General features: G+C 43.9%; 1 protein-coding gene across 1 annotated transcript in view; it reads left to right on the forward strand.

Moving 5' to 3' along the window:
• LOC140719562 (carnitine O-acetyltransferase-like) overlaps positions 1-16184 on the forward strand; it is a 56670-nt gene that overhangs the window by 29147 nt on the left and 11339 nt on the right. Inside the window, exons 10-12 of the mRNA XM_073034274.1 lie at positions 1455-1574; positions 5734-5856; positions 12345-12480. Coding sequence (XP_072890375.1) covers positions 1455-1574; positions 5734-5856; positions 12345-12480 — 379 coding nt within the window. The remainder of the gene's footprint in view (positions 1-1454; positions 1575-5733; positions 5857-12344; positions 12481-16184) is intronic.

Below are 16184 nucleotides of genomic sequence, written 5' to 3' on the forward strand. Positions count from 1 at the left end.
CAGCTTCCCGATTAGTACTAACTTACTTTTAATAATACTCACATTAAACCACATTGATTAAGGATTAACTTTTACTTGTCTCATGTATGTCGAAGCACAGTGAAATGCACCGTTTGTGTCAATCACCAACACAGTCCAACATCTTGCCGGGGGAAGCTACAAGGGTAGGCCCACAGCTCACTAACCCTAATCAGTACGTCTTTGTAGCGTGGGAGGAAAGCAGAGCGCCCGTGCAGTCACGGGGAGAATGTACAAACTCCTGACCGTCACTGATCGGTGATCGCTGGCGTTGTGACGCGACTGTGCCAACATTCACACTACCTTGCTGACGTGAATACTTAAAATATAACATTCGGTAATAAGCGTGAATCTAGATGGACGTAGAAGCTGAACGTGTGTATATTTGTATTTGATAAATATTTGTAATTCAGATTGTTCCAGTATCAAAGGTGCGGGGGAAACCGATTTTTTTTTTTTTCTGATCAGTCTCAGTACTGCTCACCCATTGGGATGTTGTACTTTAAGTTCCTGGACTATGTTCCAATGTAAATGATGCTCTGCCTGTAAGAATTGGTTGGGCCAGTGCCAGTTGCATGGCAGTTTACTGAACCTGCTCTAAGAGGCATAGGAGCAGAATTGGATCAATTGGCCCATCGAGTCTGCTCTGCCATTGGATCGTTGCCCATTTATTATCCCTCTCAACACCATTCTCCTGCCTTCTCCCCATCACCTTTGATGACCTTACCAATCAAGAACCTATCAACCTCTGCTTTAAATAACTGGCCTCCATACCATCTGTGCCAATGAATTCCACCGAGCCACCACACACTGGCTAAAGAAATTCCTCCTCATTATTTGTTCTGAAGGGGTATCCTGTTCTGAGCTGTGCTGTCTGGTCCTTGAGTATTGGAAACATCCTCTCCATATCCAGTCTAACCAATCCTTTCAGTAGGAGGGAGATGCCCACACATACCCTCGGATAGACTGATTTAACTTCAATAGGATGATAAATAATCGTTTGTATTTTTTGTTCCCTTTGCATAATAAATACCTTGTTTGTGGTCTTTCCATGGACATGATTGTTCCTGGCAAATTTTTCTTCAGAAGTGGTTTGCCATTGTCTTCTGGGCAGTGTCTTTACAAGACACCTGGCACCAGTGGTGGCATAACCAGGACTTGTGATATGCACCAGCTGCTCAGTCAAACCATCCACCACTCGATCCCATGGCTACACGAGGCCCTGATCAGGGGTGGGGGAAGGGGGGCTCAGCACGTACTAGATCTTGCCCGAAGGTGACCTGCAGGCTAGCGGAGGGAAGGAGCGCCTTACACCTGGTAGAGACTTATCTCCACCTTTATACAACTCTTTTTAAAAAAAAAAGTCACACTGTATGCATTTTTTAAAATTAGTATTGTTGATTCAAAATCTTAACCACATACTTTTCCTTGTACAGTAAAAATCCAGATACAGTTCGAGCTCCAATGATTCCTCTGCCATTGCCAAAGAAACTTTACTTCTATATCACTCCGGAGATAAAGCGAGACATTGAGCATGCCAAACAGAACCTGGACATGTGAGTAGCACAGTCATTACCTGTGTGTAGTCTTTAGACTGAATGCAGAGGGACTGATATTCCCCCCCTCTTCTTTTCACCTGTCTATCACCACCCCCTGATGTCCCTCCTCCTTCCCTTTCTCCCATGGTCCACTCTCCTATCAGATTCCTTCTTCTCCAGCCCTTTGCCTTTTCCACCTATCACCTCTTAGCTTCTTACTTCACCTGCCTGGCTTCACCAATCACATTCTAGCTGGACCTCCATCCCCTCTCCCCACCGTTTTTTCTCTGGCATCTTCTCCCTTCCTTTCCAGTCCTGATGAAGAGTCGTAGCCCGAGCCATCAACTGCATAATTCCCCTCCGTAGATGCTGCCTGAGCTGCTGAGTTTCTCCAGCACCTTCTGGGTGTTCCAGCATGTGCAGAATCTCTTGTGTTAAAGAAAGGCCAGATGCTTAACATCATCTTTGCATCATACCTTCTCTCAAATTTGAATAGATTTAATTTCTGTATGGTGAACCTGCGTCCCTAAAGATTTTCTCTCCTGTGTCTGTCCACGTTATCAATTCTAAATTGCTTGAAGTTTCTGCAATGAAATTATCTTGAACCACTTGAACACTAATTCAATTCAGTACAGTGGATTGGGCCATCGGTTAATTGGAATGGCTGCTTATTTGGGACAAGCCTTTAAAAAATACAAAAGCTAATTGATAACATAATCAGGATTCCATTCATTTATTCAGGACACTCTGCCACTTAACTGGGAGAAGGAACTGTTGTTGAACAGTTTTTAGCTAGTGTCAGTCATGTCCACTTTGTGGCCATTTGACAAAGTGCTTAGAACGAATGGTTTTTACATACTATCACCTGCATGCTCATGTTCACAAAGCAGTGATCTGTGTCACTGAGAGTTGGCAGGTATTGAAAAGTATGACAATTTAGAACTGTTTTGCTCACTGCGGTTTGAAGCATTCAGGCTTGGAGCTGCCAGAAATGACCGGGAGTGAAAATGAAACGATGTGACTTCTTCAGAAAGTTGGGAACTATGAAGAATTTGAAGGTGTTGACAATCATCTTGAATGTTACAATGAAGTTTGTCAAGTCTACTATCTGCATTAAGTGTCTGTGCTGATTTTGTTCATAAACATTGCATCAAAAGAACACACTGAATGAATTCCTTTGTTGATAACTATTAGGGACCGATGCACAGGTTATAGTCCTGTTGTCGTATTGGTAGTGTTATAATCAGTTTCGTATTTCATTTAAATACATAATGTATTACTCAGTTAAATGGTAGCTTAACTTTTTTTTTAATCCCTTTTTAACTATTTGCATGAAACTTTGGCTAATTGGGGCAGCTGCTAAATTGGGCCAAAATGTACTGGCCCAATGTGTCCCAAACTACTGGAATCCACTGTATCAGTCTTCGTAACTCCACCATGGATGTTCCCAAGCTTGGCTGCGAAAGGCAGAGGGTCGGGCTTGGGGCTAGCAACCCCGCCCTATAAAATCCCAGAGCTACAGAAGCTCCAAAGTCCTCATCCCTGGGAGGGGAACTAGCTTCAAAGATGGGCAACACCTCAGGAAAACTTGAAAGACTGGCCTAGGACAGAGGGCCCCGGTGAGCTGCTGTTACTGGCCTTTGCCCCAGGAGGGGTGAAAGAAGAAGAAGAACCTGTTTTTGTATGTTACCTCAGAGGGTGCTGGATAATGAATCTACTGTCTTGTCCAGTCATCAATAGAAAAAATAATTTTCCAGATAATTTTATATTAATGAAGGTGATTGGATAAAGGAAATGCCATGTGTGCTGTTCCAATGTCATTACTAGAACAGATATGAAGGCCCTTCAGCCCACAATGTTGTGCTAACCTTTTAACCTATTCTGAGATTAACCTAACTCTTCCCTTCCACATAGCCCTCCATATTTATTTGTTCCATGTACATTAGGGACACTTAAGAGTCTCTTAAACACCCCTAATGTATCTGCCTCTACCACCACGCCGACTGTGTTCTACACACTTACCACTTTCTGTGTGAAACGACCTACTTCTGACTTGCTTTCTTTCAGTCACCTTAAAATGATGTCCTCTCATGTTAGTCATTGCTACCCTGGGAAAAAGTCTCTTATCATCTTGTATACCGCTATCAATTCACCTCTCATCCTCTTTTACTCCAAAGAGAAAAGCCCTAGATCGCTCTGCCTACCCTTAGAAGACATGCTGTTTAATCCGGGCAGCGTCTCCTCTACACTGTCTGTAAAGCTTCCACGTCGTTCCTATAATGAGGCGATATTTCTACCAGATCAGTCACGGAGCTTGCTTAACTTTCTGTTATGCAAACTTACAAAACAAGTACAGTAAAAAAAAACAAGTACAGTTTGCATAATTTGCATCTGAGGCATTACACTAATTAAAAGGAAAAGATGGGAGACAGAAACGTAATTCTATCTTTGTGTTTACCTTAAGTGAGGCGTGCACGTATCACGCGGTAGAGTCATGGCGTATGCAGTTAACATATTTACATATAAGCCATAAGGAATTACTTAAATAAACATGAATGTTTAATCAAACAATACATTTACAATATCACTCAAATACTACTGACATATTAAATATACAGTTCTTCACTTTTTCTGTAATCTCCTCTAACTCTTTGTTCCTTCCAGTTTCTTCACGCCCCCCCCCCCCATTCTTCTCACTCTTTCCCTGATCTCCTGCCATCAGATAGAAGGTGTCACAGCATAAGAACCAGAGCTGTCAGGCTGGGAAGGAGCTGACTCTCCCGGACTGTTAGACTTCTCAGCAGCCTACCGACAGCCAGCACGCGCCCCAACTCTCCAACTCACAGACACTCACTCTGTGCTGACCACTTTTCATCTTGTATTGCTGCTGTTTCACATATTTACACAGTGGCTTATTTTGCTGTAATAGTGCCAGTAACATTATAATGCTTACTTAAGTGGAGGCGTAGGCCAGCGACAGCAGTGCGCCAGAGTTCTCTGTCCTGGGCCAGTCTTTCAAGCTGTCCGCAGGTGTAGCCCATTTTCGAAGAACCTTCCTCTCCCAGGGATGAGGTTTTCGGAGGTTTTGTTGCCGTTTCGGTAGCTCTGGGATTTTACAGAATGAGGTTGCGAGCTCCATACCCAACCCTCCTTTCACAGCCGGGCTTGGGACTGTCTATGGCTGAGTTGCATAAACGTGCTCCTCGCACCTAATATCAACCTGTCAATCTTCAGGCTGTGCGCTCAGGGTCTTGTGCTAATATTATTTTGTGACTGACTGTGCTGAATTGTAGCTTCATGTGCTGTGTGTGACTGTGTTTCGTCTCCAGGCCCCAGGGGAGCGATATTTTACATACAATAAACTTGAACTTCACTTGATTCCATTATCCCAAATGTAATTGCTTCGAAACTTCTGCCTGACTTTTCATTCTGTCTGATGGCCCAGTCCTACACTTGGATCTTCCCTTCTCTTTGCCTTTCCCCCCCTTGTTAAATTTGTTTCTTAAACCCCACTGTCAGAAACGAGCCACGCTCCCGAATAATGGCTTCAAGACAAATTCAAGGAAACAAAGTTTATTAACAGTTCTGCAGAGCTGGGCCCCCTCAGAGAAGGGAACCCTGAACCTTACAGGGCAGCAGGTTTTATTCTTCTTCCTTACCACCCCCCTCCCTGACTCGGGAGGTACACAGTGTTTTCCCATTCCATATTTGGAGTTGTTTTTTTACACGTTTCTGTAAAATAATAGTCCATATCTCAGGACTTCAATGATTCCACAAACAGTTAATCTTGTCAGGGCTTCTGCATTCATAATTAAATCACATTTGTTTATAGACTTTAACCCAGATATAATTAAATCACATTTGTCCCCGGACATAATTAAATCACCATTGTCCTCTGACTTTAACCCAGACATAATTAAATCACATTTGTCCTTTGACTTTAACCCAGACCTCTTTCAGAAACGCACATCTTAATTTTGAATCTTATACCCACCATTTTGCCCAGCTTTTGAAACACAATTACATGGTTTTGTTTGATAACACTGTGAAATCCCTTGGACGAGACACTGGCTAGAGATGGCTCATTAATACCGATTCTTCCTCTTTAGGGTACCCTTTCCTTTAAAGTTAATTTATTTCTGAAATTCACAGAGCTGAAATAGTCCCTTTGTTCTAGTTTAGTCAACGACTTGGACATCAGCTGCTTCACCTACAGAAACTTAGGCAAAGACTTTCCCAAGAAACACGGCATAAGTCCTGACTCGTTTGTTCAGATGGCACTGCAGTTGGCGTACTATAGGTATGTATTCTCGCCATAATTAACTCTTCAAATCCAGTGTGAGTTTATCAGTTAACCTGGTTTCAAAATCCAAAGTACATTTGTTATCAAAGCACATGTGCTGTACGGGCTTCCCCCGCTATCCGAAGGTAGAGCGTTCCTATGAAACCGTTCGTAAACCAAAATGTCGTAAAGCGAAGAAGCAATTATCATTAATTTATATGGGAAAAAATTTTGAGCATTCCCAGACCCAAAAAATAACCTACCAAATCAAACAAAATAACACATAAAACCTAAAATAACACAAACATATTGTAAAAGCAGGAATGATATGACAAATATGCAGACTATATAAAGTAGAAATATTGTATTTACGGTGTAGTTTCACTTATCAAAATCGGGAAGTCAGCCAGTCAAAATCAATTTGGAGAAAAAACAACTCAGCACGTACACGCATGCGCACACAACTGCCCGTACAAGGCTTCACGGTCATGGTGGTATTTTCGGGGTAAACACACGTATAAAGCAGGCATCTTTTTTTTCGTAAAAGTGAAAATCCTCTTTGGTTAGTGAAAACAGGTACTGATGTAGGTCTTTCGTAACAGCGAACTGTCGTAAAGCGAACGTTCGAAAAAGGGGGGGGGGGGGGGTGGCCCACCTGTATACAACCTTGAGATTTGCCTCCTTACAGGCAGCCACACAACAAAGAACCCAATAGAACCAATTATCGTTCACTCAATGTGCAGGGAAAAAAGCAAATTGCGCAAATAGTAAAAGTAAGCAACTAGCATTCAGAACTGAAGTGAGCCCACAGACACGAAGCCAGCAGCCGATTCAGCTTCCTGTTTGTTGCAGGCCACAGCATCGGTTCAGTGCAGAGACAAGTAAACGTCACAAAGCAGTGAGAATCGTCCCCTCCCTTACCTCTGCACCCTGACCTTCTCAGTCTGCACTGGTGCTTAGATCATCCAAACCTTATCTGGCTTCTACGTTTACTTGCCACAGTGCTTCGCGTGACGCTGTTCCAGCTCGGAGCCTTCCCAGGTTCAGAGTTCAATTCTGGCATCATCTGTAAGGAGTTAGCGCATTCTCCCCCGTGAAGTGCGTAGATTTCCTCCGGGTGCTCCAGTTTCCTCCCACATTAACAGTGTACCAGTTACTAGGTTAATTGGTCATTGTAAATTGTCCTGTGATTAGGCTGGGGTGACACAGCTGGGTTACTGGGGGGTGCACTGCATCTCTAAATAAACAATAGACATGAGATGTTGTTGTAACCCTTCACAGTTTAACTCTTCCTTGCTGTGTTTATATTGTCAATATCTTCGTGCTAATATTTTACATTTTTGTGTCTTTGTGTAGCATTTTGACAGAAATTCCTTTGGGGAGGTTTCTGATGGAAGGATGCCAATCAGAAATGTTCGATCTGCTATTCTCTCCACAGAGGCTGCCTGACCTACTGAGTGTTTCCAGCCTTTCCTGTTTTTATTTTAGATATCCAGTGTCTGCAGCTATTCGCTTTGCATTTCCTTGTCGACTGCTTTCTATAATCTTTTATAGATTGATGAGAACTTTTAATTTTAAAGGAGTGATTGAATGTTTAAATTGAGGAACATTTGCCTGTATAATTTTGAGCTGCTGTGGTTGGTCTGACTTTATTAGTTAGAATCATAGAAAAATACAGCATAGAAATAGGCCCTTCAGCCCATCTAATTCTTGGCCAAACATTAGATTGCCCACTCCCAATGAACTGCAGCCATACCATAGCCCTCCATCCCCCTACAATCCATGTACCTCTCCAAACGTCTCTTAAACATTGAAATCAAATTTACATTCACCACTTGTGCTGGCTCTCACAACCCTCTGAGTGAAGAAGTTGCCCTTCATGTTCCCTTAAACTTTTCAGCTTTCATCCTTAACCCATGACCTCTGGTTGTAATTCCACCCAACCTCAGTGGAAAAGGTTAGAAATGGAACATGCCTTCCCATAAGTCCATAAGGTAAGTAACAGAATTAGGCCATTTAGCCCTTTCAATCTGCTCTGCCAATCCATCATAGCTGATATATTATCCCTTTCAATCCAGTTCTCCTGCCTTCTCTCCATAACCCCCTGACTAATCAAGAAGCTATCAGCCACCACCTTAAATATTCCCAGTGACTCAGCCTCCAGACCCAGTCAGTGGCAATGAATTCCACAGGTTCAGCATCCTCTGGTTAAATAAATTCTCTCTTCTAAGAGATATCCTTTTACTGTGAGTCTGTGGCCTCTGGTCCTAGACTCTCCCACTCTTGGAAACATCCTCTCCGCTCTATCTAAGCCTTTAAATATTTGATAGATTTCAGTGTGATTCACCCGTCATCTAAACTCCAGCAGGTACAAACCCAGAGCCACCAAGTGTGCCTCATACAGTGACTCTTTCATTCCGCTATCACCAACTTCAATCCTGACTCTTAACTCTCTGTTCATCTCCCAACCTCTCTCAAAACAAAACTCAGGAGGCGGTTTCAGTACCATGAAACAATCGACAGTAATCCGTACAGATTCACTCGGCTTTATTTTCTCTCAGCCCAAAATGTCGACTGTTCAAAGGTTCAAAGATACAATTTACTGTCAGAGAAATGTTTACAATACACATCCTGAAATGCTTTTTCTTTGGAACCATCCACGAAAGCAGAGGAGTGCCCCAAAGAATGAACGACAGTTAAATGTTAGAACCCCAAATTCCCCCCAGCTCCCCCTCCTGTGTGTAAGCGGCAGCACGCAACAATCCCCCCCCCCCCCACACACCAGCAAATAAAGAGCATCGGCACCCCCACCGAGAACTCAAGAACGTGCAACAGCAAAGACACAGACTTGCAGTTACCCCAAAGACTTCACATTTCACCAGGTATTCAACATACCAGAGGTTTTCTCTCTCTCCCTAATAAGGGAGAAAGAGAGATATCTGATATTCCCAGCAAGTGGGGAGAAATAACAAACAACAAATGGAGTCAAGTTAGGAAAACGGGAAGCACAACGAGATCTAGGTGTTCTTGTACATCAGTCAATGAAAGCAAGAATGCAGGTACAGCAGGCAGTGAAGAAAGCTAATGGCGTGCTGGCTTTTATAACAAGAGGAATTGAGTATAGGAGTAGAGAGGTCCTTCTGCAGCTGTACAGGGCCCTGGTGAGACCCCACCTGGAGTATTGTGTGCAGTTTTGGTCTCCAATTTTGAGGAAGGACATTCTTGCTATTGAGGGAGTGCAGCGTAGGTTCACAAGGTTAATTCCTGGAATGGCGGGACTGTCATATGTTGAAAGATTGGAGCGACTGGGCTTGTATACACTGGAATTTAGAAGGATGAGAGGGGATCTGATTGAAACATATAAGATTATTAAGGGATTGGACACACTGGAGACAGGAAACATGTTCCCGCTGATGGGTGAGTCCAGAACTAGAGGCCACAGTTTAAGAATAAGGGGTAGGCCATTTAGAACTGAGATGCGGAAAAACTTTTTCATCCAGAGAGTGGTGGATATGTGGAATGCTCTGCCCCAGAAGGCAGTGGAGGCCAGATCTCTGGATGCATTCAAGAGAGAGTTAGATAGAGCAAGAGCTCTATAGATAGCGGGGTCAAGGGATATGGGGAGAGGGCAGGAACGGGGTACTGATTGTGTATGATCAGCCATGATCACAGTGAATGGCGGTGCTGGCTAGAAGGGCCGAATAGCCTAATCCTGTACCTATTGTCTATTGTCTATTAACTCACTGATTTATGATGTTAAAAGTCTGCCACGTCACTTTTTTCGAGTTCTGTGCCCAAAACAATGGGCACACAACCGCAGATATTCCGACTCCCGGTTCTTCTGCCGTGACTCCAGCCGAACTCTTAGGCTGAGCCTTTGGTGTACCGAACAATGACCAGTTGTGAAACCCTGAGAGCGGGTCCCATTCCCACAAAGAACCGTAGTCAGCGTGTAACTCCAGGTCAGCGTCTTCAAAAGAACCCTGAAAGGGAAAGATAAAGATATTGAAGATGGAAATAGAGCTGTTTCTGAAGATGTAAGCAAAGGAGTCGCCGTTTAGCAGCATCATCACTCCACTCCGCAGCCTTTTTATTCCCTCCATAGATGCTAGCTGACCTGCTGAGTTCCTGCAGCACTTTGTGTTATGTACTCAGCAATCTTGGGGTACATGTACATGTATCAGATTATATAAGGGTTCCTTATACCAACTTTTTTTCCCCCTGAGGCCATTTCGGCATTTTTACCTGCATTTTGGAGAACCACCTTCTTGTGTAACGATGTGAGAGAGGTAAAGGCCTGAGGAAGAAGGAATCTGATAGGAGAGGAGAGTGGACCTTGGGAGAAAGGGAAAGGAAAAGGAGTGGGAGGTGATGGACAGGTGAAGGGAAGAAAAGGGCTGAGAGGGGAGCCACAATGGGGAATGGAAAAAGATGGGGAGGGAAGAAATTACCCGGTTAGATATATCAGCTTGGAGGCTACCTAGACAGAATATTCTAGTGGTCCAGAACACAAGAACAGGGATGTGATGCTGAGGCTTTATAAGGCACTGGAGAGGCCTCACCTTGAGTATTATGAACAGTTCTGGGCCCCTCATCTTAGAAAAGATGTGCTGGCATTGGAGAGGTTCCAGAGGAGGTTCACAAGGATGATTCCAGGAATGAAAAGGTTATCATACGAAGAACATTTGATGGCTCTGGGTCTGTACTCGCTGGAATTCAGAAGTGGGGGATCTCATTGAAACCTTACAAATGTTGAAAGGCCTAGAGTAGATGTGGAAAGGATGTTTCCCATGGTGGGAGAGTCTAGGACAAGAGGGCACAGCCACAGGATGGAGGGGTACCCTTTCAAAACAGAGATGTAAAGAAATTTCTTTAGCCAAAGGATGGTGAATTTGTGGAATTTGTTGCCACATGCAGCTGTGGAGGCCAGGTCATTGGATGTGTTTAAGGCAGAGATTGATAGGTTCTTGATTGGACACGGCATCAAAGGTTACAGAGAAAAGTCCGGGATCTGGGGTTGAGGAGGAGAAAGAAAAGGATCAGCCATGATTGAATGGCGGAGCAGACTCGATGGGCCAGATGGCTTAATTCTGCTCCTAATAGTCTATCCAAATGTCTCTTAAATGTTGAAATCAAGTTCACATGCACCACTTGTGCTGGCAGCTCGTTCCACACTCTCATAACCCTGTAAGTGAAAAAGTTACCCCTCATGTTACTCTTAAATTTTTCACCTTTCACTCTTAACACATGACCTCTGGTTGTGGTTGCACCCAACCTCGGTGGAAAAGGTTAGAAATTGAATGTATCTTCCCATAAGGTAAGTAGCAGAATTAGGCCATTTAGCCCTTTGAATCTGCTCTGCATGGTTATTAACCCTCTCAAATCAATTCTCCTGACTTCTCTCCATAACCTTTGACCCATTGACTAATCATGAAACTACCAGCCTCCGCCTCAAATGTATCCAATGACTCAGCCTCTAGAGCCCATCTGTGTCAATGAATTCTACAGATTCTGCACCCTCTGGATGGTCTTATGGTCTAATATGAAGTCTTGCTCCTCCAACCTGAACTTGGCCTCATTGTGGCAATGAAGGGGGCCATGGACAGACATGGGAATGTGAGATAGAATTGAAATGGGTGGCAACTGGGAGATCCTGTCTTTAATTACGGATGCAACGAAGGTGCTCGATGAAGTGGTTCTCCAATCTGCATTGGGCCTCACCAATGCCCTAGATATAATAGATGACCCGTCAGAATCACGGGGAAAGTGTCTACAAAATCATTATCATTTGCAGCTTCTCCATCAAGTTTTGTGTTCCTGTAAAACTAGTTATTCAAATTGATTATTAGAACAGGCTGGTTAGTGAATCCGGACAATTGTGCAGGAAAGCAAGAACAGGAGAAGGCCACGTTCTCAAACTTCCTCCGCCATTCTTAGAAGAATGAGGGGGATCTCGTTACAAACAATCGAATATTGAAAGGCATAGATAGAGTGGACCATGGAGAGGATGTTTCCTATAGTGGGGGGAGTCTAGAATCGGAAGGCACAGCTTCAGAAGACAAGGGCATCAATTTAGAACAGAGATGAGGAGGAATTTCTTTAGCTAGAAAGAAATTCATTGCCACAGATGGCTGAGCAGGCCAAGTCATTGGGTGTATTTAAGGTGGAGTGTGATAGATTCTTGATTAATCAGGGATTAATAGGGTTTGGAGGGATAATAAATCAGCTATGATAGAATGACAGAGCAGACTCAATTGGTCAAATTGCCTAATTTTGCTCCTACATCTTCTGGTCTTATTCATACAATCATTGTGGATCTATGTTGGCTTCAACTCCTCTTCAATACAATTCCCTCCATTCCCTGATGTATGAAAAAGTTGTCTCTTTAATGCTTCACCTGAACTAGCCTCTGGGCTAGGTAGTTACAGAGGTACACCACCCTCTGTGGAAAGGGATTTCTCCAGGCAGCTGCTTTAAATGACCTGACTCTGTGCTGCCACTTTCAGAATGTACAACGAGCTGTGTTCCGTGTGTGAGACTGTTTCTCTGAGAAACTTCCATCTGGGGCGCACTGATGTAGTTCGATCCTCATCTACGGATTCCTTGAAGTTTGTGGAAAGCATGGATGATCCTGGAAAAGAGGTAATTAGTCTGTATTACCACCCAGTGTCACTGACTTTTTCAACAGGAACAGTCCCTTTAACTGACAGGGGAACAGCAGAGCTCAGTACAGACCCACAACGACTTGAGTTATAGAGTTAGGACTGTTTTCCCCTTTTGGGCCACGAGAGAACGTGTCCTCATCGTGAGGGCTGCGGATAAGGTGACTGAACAGTGTGTTGTATTTCCTCCATGGCTGGGAAATCAAGAACTGGAGGCAAAGGTTTAAAGTGAGAGGGAATAGCTTTAATAGGAACTGATGTAGATCATAAAACAATACTGCACAGGATTGGCCCTTTGGCCCACAATGTTGTGCCAACCTTTTAATCTAGTCCAAGGTCAATCTAACTCTTCTCTCCTACATAACCCTCCATTTTTTTTTCTTTCATCCATGGTCCTGTTTCTTAAATGCCCCTAATGTATCTACCACCACCCCTGGCAGCTCCCACTACTCTCTGTGTATAAAAAAAACAACCTCTGACATCCCCCCCCCCATACGTTCCACCAAACACATAAAGTTATGCTTCTTGTGTCAGCCATTCCTTAGCAATAATTGAAATTTAACAACTGTAAAATATGATGATGATATTAAAATACCATTTACTTGGATTTTCAGAAGGCCTTTGATAAAGTGCCACAAATGAGGCTGGTTAACAAGATAAAATACTATGGCCTTACAGGAAAGATAGAAGAATGGCTGACAGACAGGAGGCATCAAGTGAGAATAAAGGGGGCCTTTTTCTGGTTGGCTGCCAGTGACTAGTGGTGTTTATGGAAATGAATAAACAGTTGACTCTTTGGGCCAAGACCCTTCATCAGGGCATTTCCAGCATCTACAGAGTTTCTTTTGTTTGTGATAAGTCACCTGATGTTCATTTTCTTGTGGGCATACTCAGTAAATCCAAGTACCATAATAGGATCAATGAAGGACCTCACCCAACAGAGCAGACAAGCAACCAATGTGCAGAGAACAACAAGCTGGGCGAATACAAAAGACAAAAAAAAGCAATAAATATCGAGAACATGAGATTCGGAGTCCTTGAAAATGAGTTCATAGGTTGAGAAGTGGAAGTTAGTAACAGGAAGAGGGAGATAACTCTACTGGGTGTTTTTTATAGATCCCCCAATAGTAATAGAGATATCGAGGAGCAGATAGAGAGGCAGATTCTGGAATGGTGCAATAATAATAGGGTTGTTGTGAGTTAATATTGACTGACATCTCCCTAGAGCAGCAGGGTTAGATGGGGTGGAGTTTGTTAGGTGTGTAGATAAGCCAACTAGAGGAGAGGCTGGACTTGATTTGGCATTGGGAAACGAACCTGGTCAGGAGCCCATTCTCTCAGTGGGAGAGCATTTTGGAGACAGTGATCACAACTCTACCTCCTTTTCTGGAATGCTGGAGAGGGATAGGAGCAGACAATTTGGGAAAACATTTAATTGGGGTAGGGGGAAATATGATACTATTAGGCAGGAACTTAGGAACATTACATTGAGTGCAGTTGTTCTCAGGGAAATGTGGCAAATGTTCAGAGAACATCTGCATGGCGTTCTGCATAGGTATGTTCCATTGAGGCAGGGTAAGGATGGTAGGGTGAAAAAACCATGGATGTAGAAAATCTAGTTACAAAGAAAAGAAAAGCTTATGAAAGGTTAAAGGAACTAGGTACTGTTAAGAACACTAGAAAATTACAAGTCCCAGGAAGGAGCTCAAAAAGTAAATTAGGAGAGCTGGAAGGGCCTATGAGAAAGCCTTGGTGGGCAGGATTAAGGAAAACCCCAAGGCACTCTACAAGTATGTGAACAGCAATAGGATGAGCCATTTGAGAATAGGACCAATCAGGAACAATAGTGGAAACGTGTGCATGGAGTTGGAGGAGCTAGCAGAGGTAATTAATGGAGTCCTGACGAAGGGTCTCAGCCCAAAACATTGGCAGTGCCTCTCCCTATAGATGCTGCCTTGCCTGCTGCGTTCCACCAGCATTTTGTGTGTGGTACTTAATGAATACTTTGCTTCAGTGTTCACCACTGAAAAGGACCTCGGCAATTATGGGGATGACTTACAGCGGACTGAATCGCTCGAGTGTATAGACATCAAGAAAGAGGATATGCTGGAGCTTTTGAAAGGTATTAAGCTAGATAAGTCGCCAGGACTGGATGGGATGTAGCCCAGGCTACGGTGGGAAGCAAAGGAGGAAATAGCTGAGCCTTTGGTGATGATCATTAGGGATGGGAGAAGTACCAGAGGATTTGTCATTGGAGAGAGTCCAGAGGAGGTTCTTAAGGATGATTCTGGGAATGAAGGGGTTAACATGCGAGGAGCGTTTGGCAGCTTTGAGCCTGTACTCACTGGAATTTAGAAGAGTGCAGGGGGAATCTCAGTAAAACCTACCGAATTTTGAATGGACCAGATAGGGTGGATGTGGAGAGGATATCCAGAACCGGGGGGCGTAACCACAAAATTGAGGGGCAACCTTTTAGAACAGAGGTAAGGAGGATTTTTTTAGCCATAGAATGGTGAATCTGGAATGCCCTGACACACAGACTGTGGTGGAGGCCATCAGAGAAGTTGTTAGTTTCCTGATCAGTCAGGGCATCAAAGGATATGGCGAGAAGGCAGGTGTGTGGGGTTGAGTGGGGTCCAGGATCAAAGACGATGAAATGGCAGAGCAGACTCAATGGGCTGAATGGCCTAGTTCTGCTCCTATGTCTTATGGTCTTACTCCAGCATCTTGTGTGTGTTAATCTGGATTTCCAGCATCTGCAGAATCTCTTCTGTCCGTGACTCTACCACAAGTACCTCTGCTGCCCTCGGCCATCTGGTGGGCAGATGTGGGAAGGGAAGGGCGAAGAAGCCAGAGTAAGGAGGTGGGGCAGGGGAGGGAGCATGCCCTTCTTCCAAGATAACATTTGGTCGTCACATTTGTATGATGCTGTTGCAGATCGAATTTTATTTTTAATTTTTATTTTGATATCCTGTGCAGAATAGACCCTTCCAGCCCTTCAACAAACCCTAAACTAATCACAATTTACATGACCAACTAACCTGCTAACTGCTACATCTTCAGACTGTGTCAGGAAACTGGAGGACCCAGAGAAAACCAACGCATTCCAGGTGAGCCCTTGTGGAGATAACACACTTGACCATTGCTACATTCCCTTCCGCAAAACTTACAAGGCTCTCTTCGACCAGCTTTTGGAAAATCAGATCACTCTTTGATCCTGCTTTTGCTGACGTACTAGCAGAAACTGAAACAAGAGGCGGCCATAGTTAAAGCCCTCTACTGTTGGTCTGACCAATCGTCATTCACGCTACAGGACTGATTTGATGACGTCGACTGGAATGTCTTCACAGATGGAGTCACGTGCTTCATCCGGAGTGTATCAACTATGTTGTCCCCCAGAAGTGTAAGCGTATTCCCAAACCAGAAGCCCTGGATCAATAGTTCTGTGCGACATCGAGCTTACATCGCTGGCAATCAACTAGGGCTCAAGAAGACCAGCTACGATCTCCGCAAAGCTATCAGGGCTGTGAAACGATAATATAAGGAGAATATTGAGTCAAGGTTCACAATGAACAGCATGCATGACTTGTGGCGAGGGCTGCATACCATCGCAGACTTCAAAGCCAATCGTTGTGGTGCCACCAACATCGCCGCCTCTCTCCCAGATGAGCTCAGTCGCTTTTA

This window comes from Hemitrygon akajei, chromosome 2 (assembly GCF_048418815.1).
Source record: "Hemitrygon akajei chromosome 2, sHemAka1.3, whole genome shotgun sequence".
In the NCBI taxonomy this organism is placed as follows: Eukaryota; Metazoa; Chordata; class Chondrichthyes; order Myliobatiformes; family Dasyatidae; genus Hemitrygon; species Hemitrygon akajei.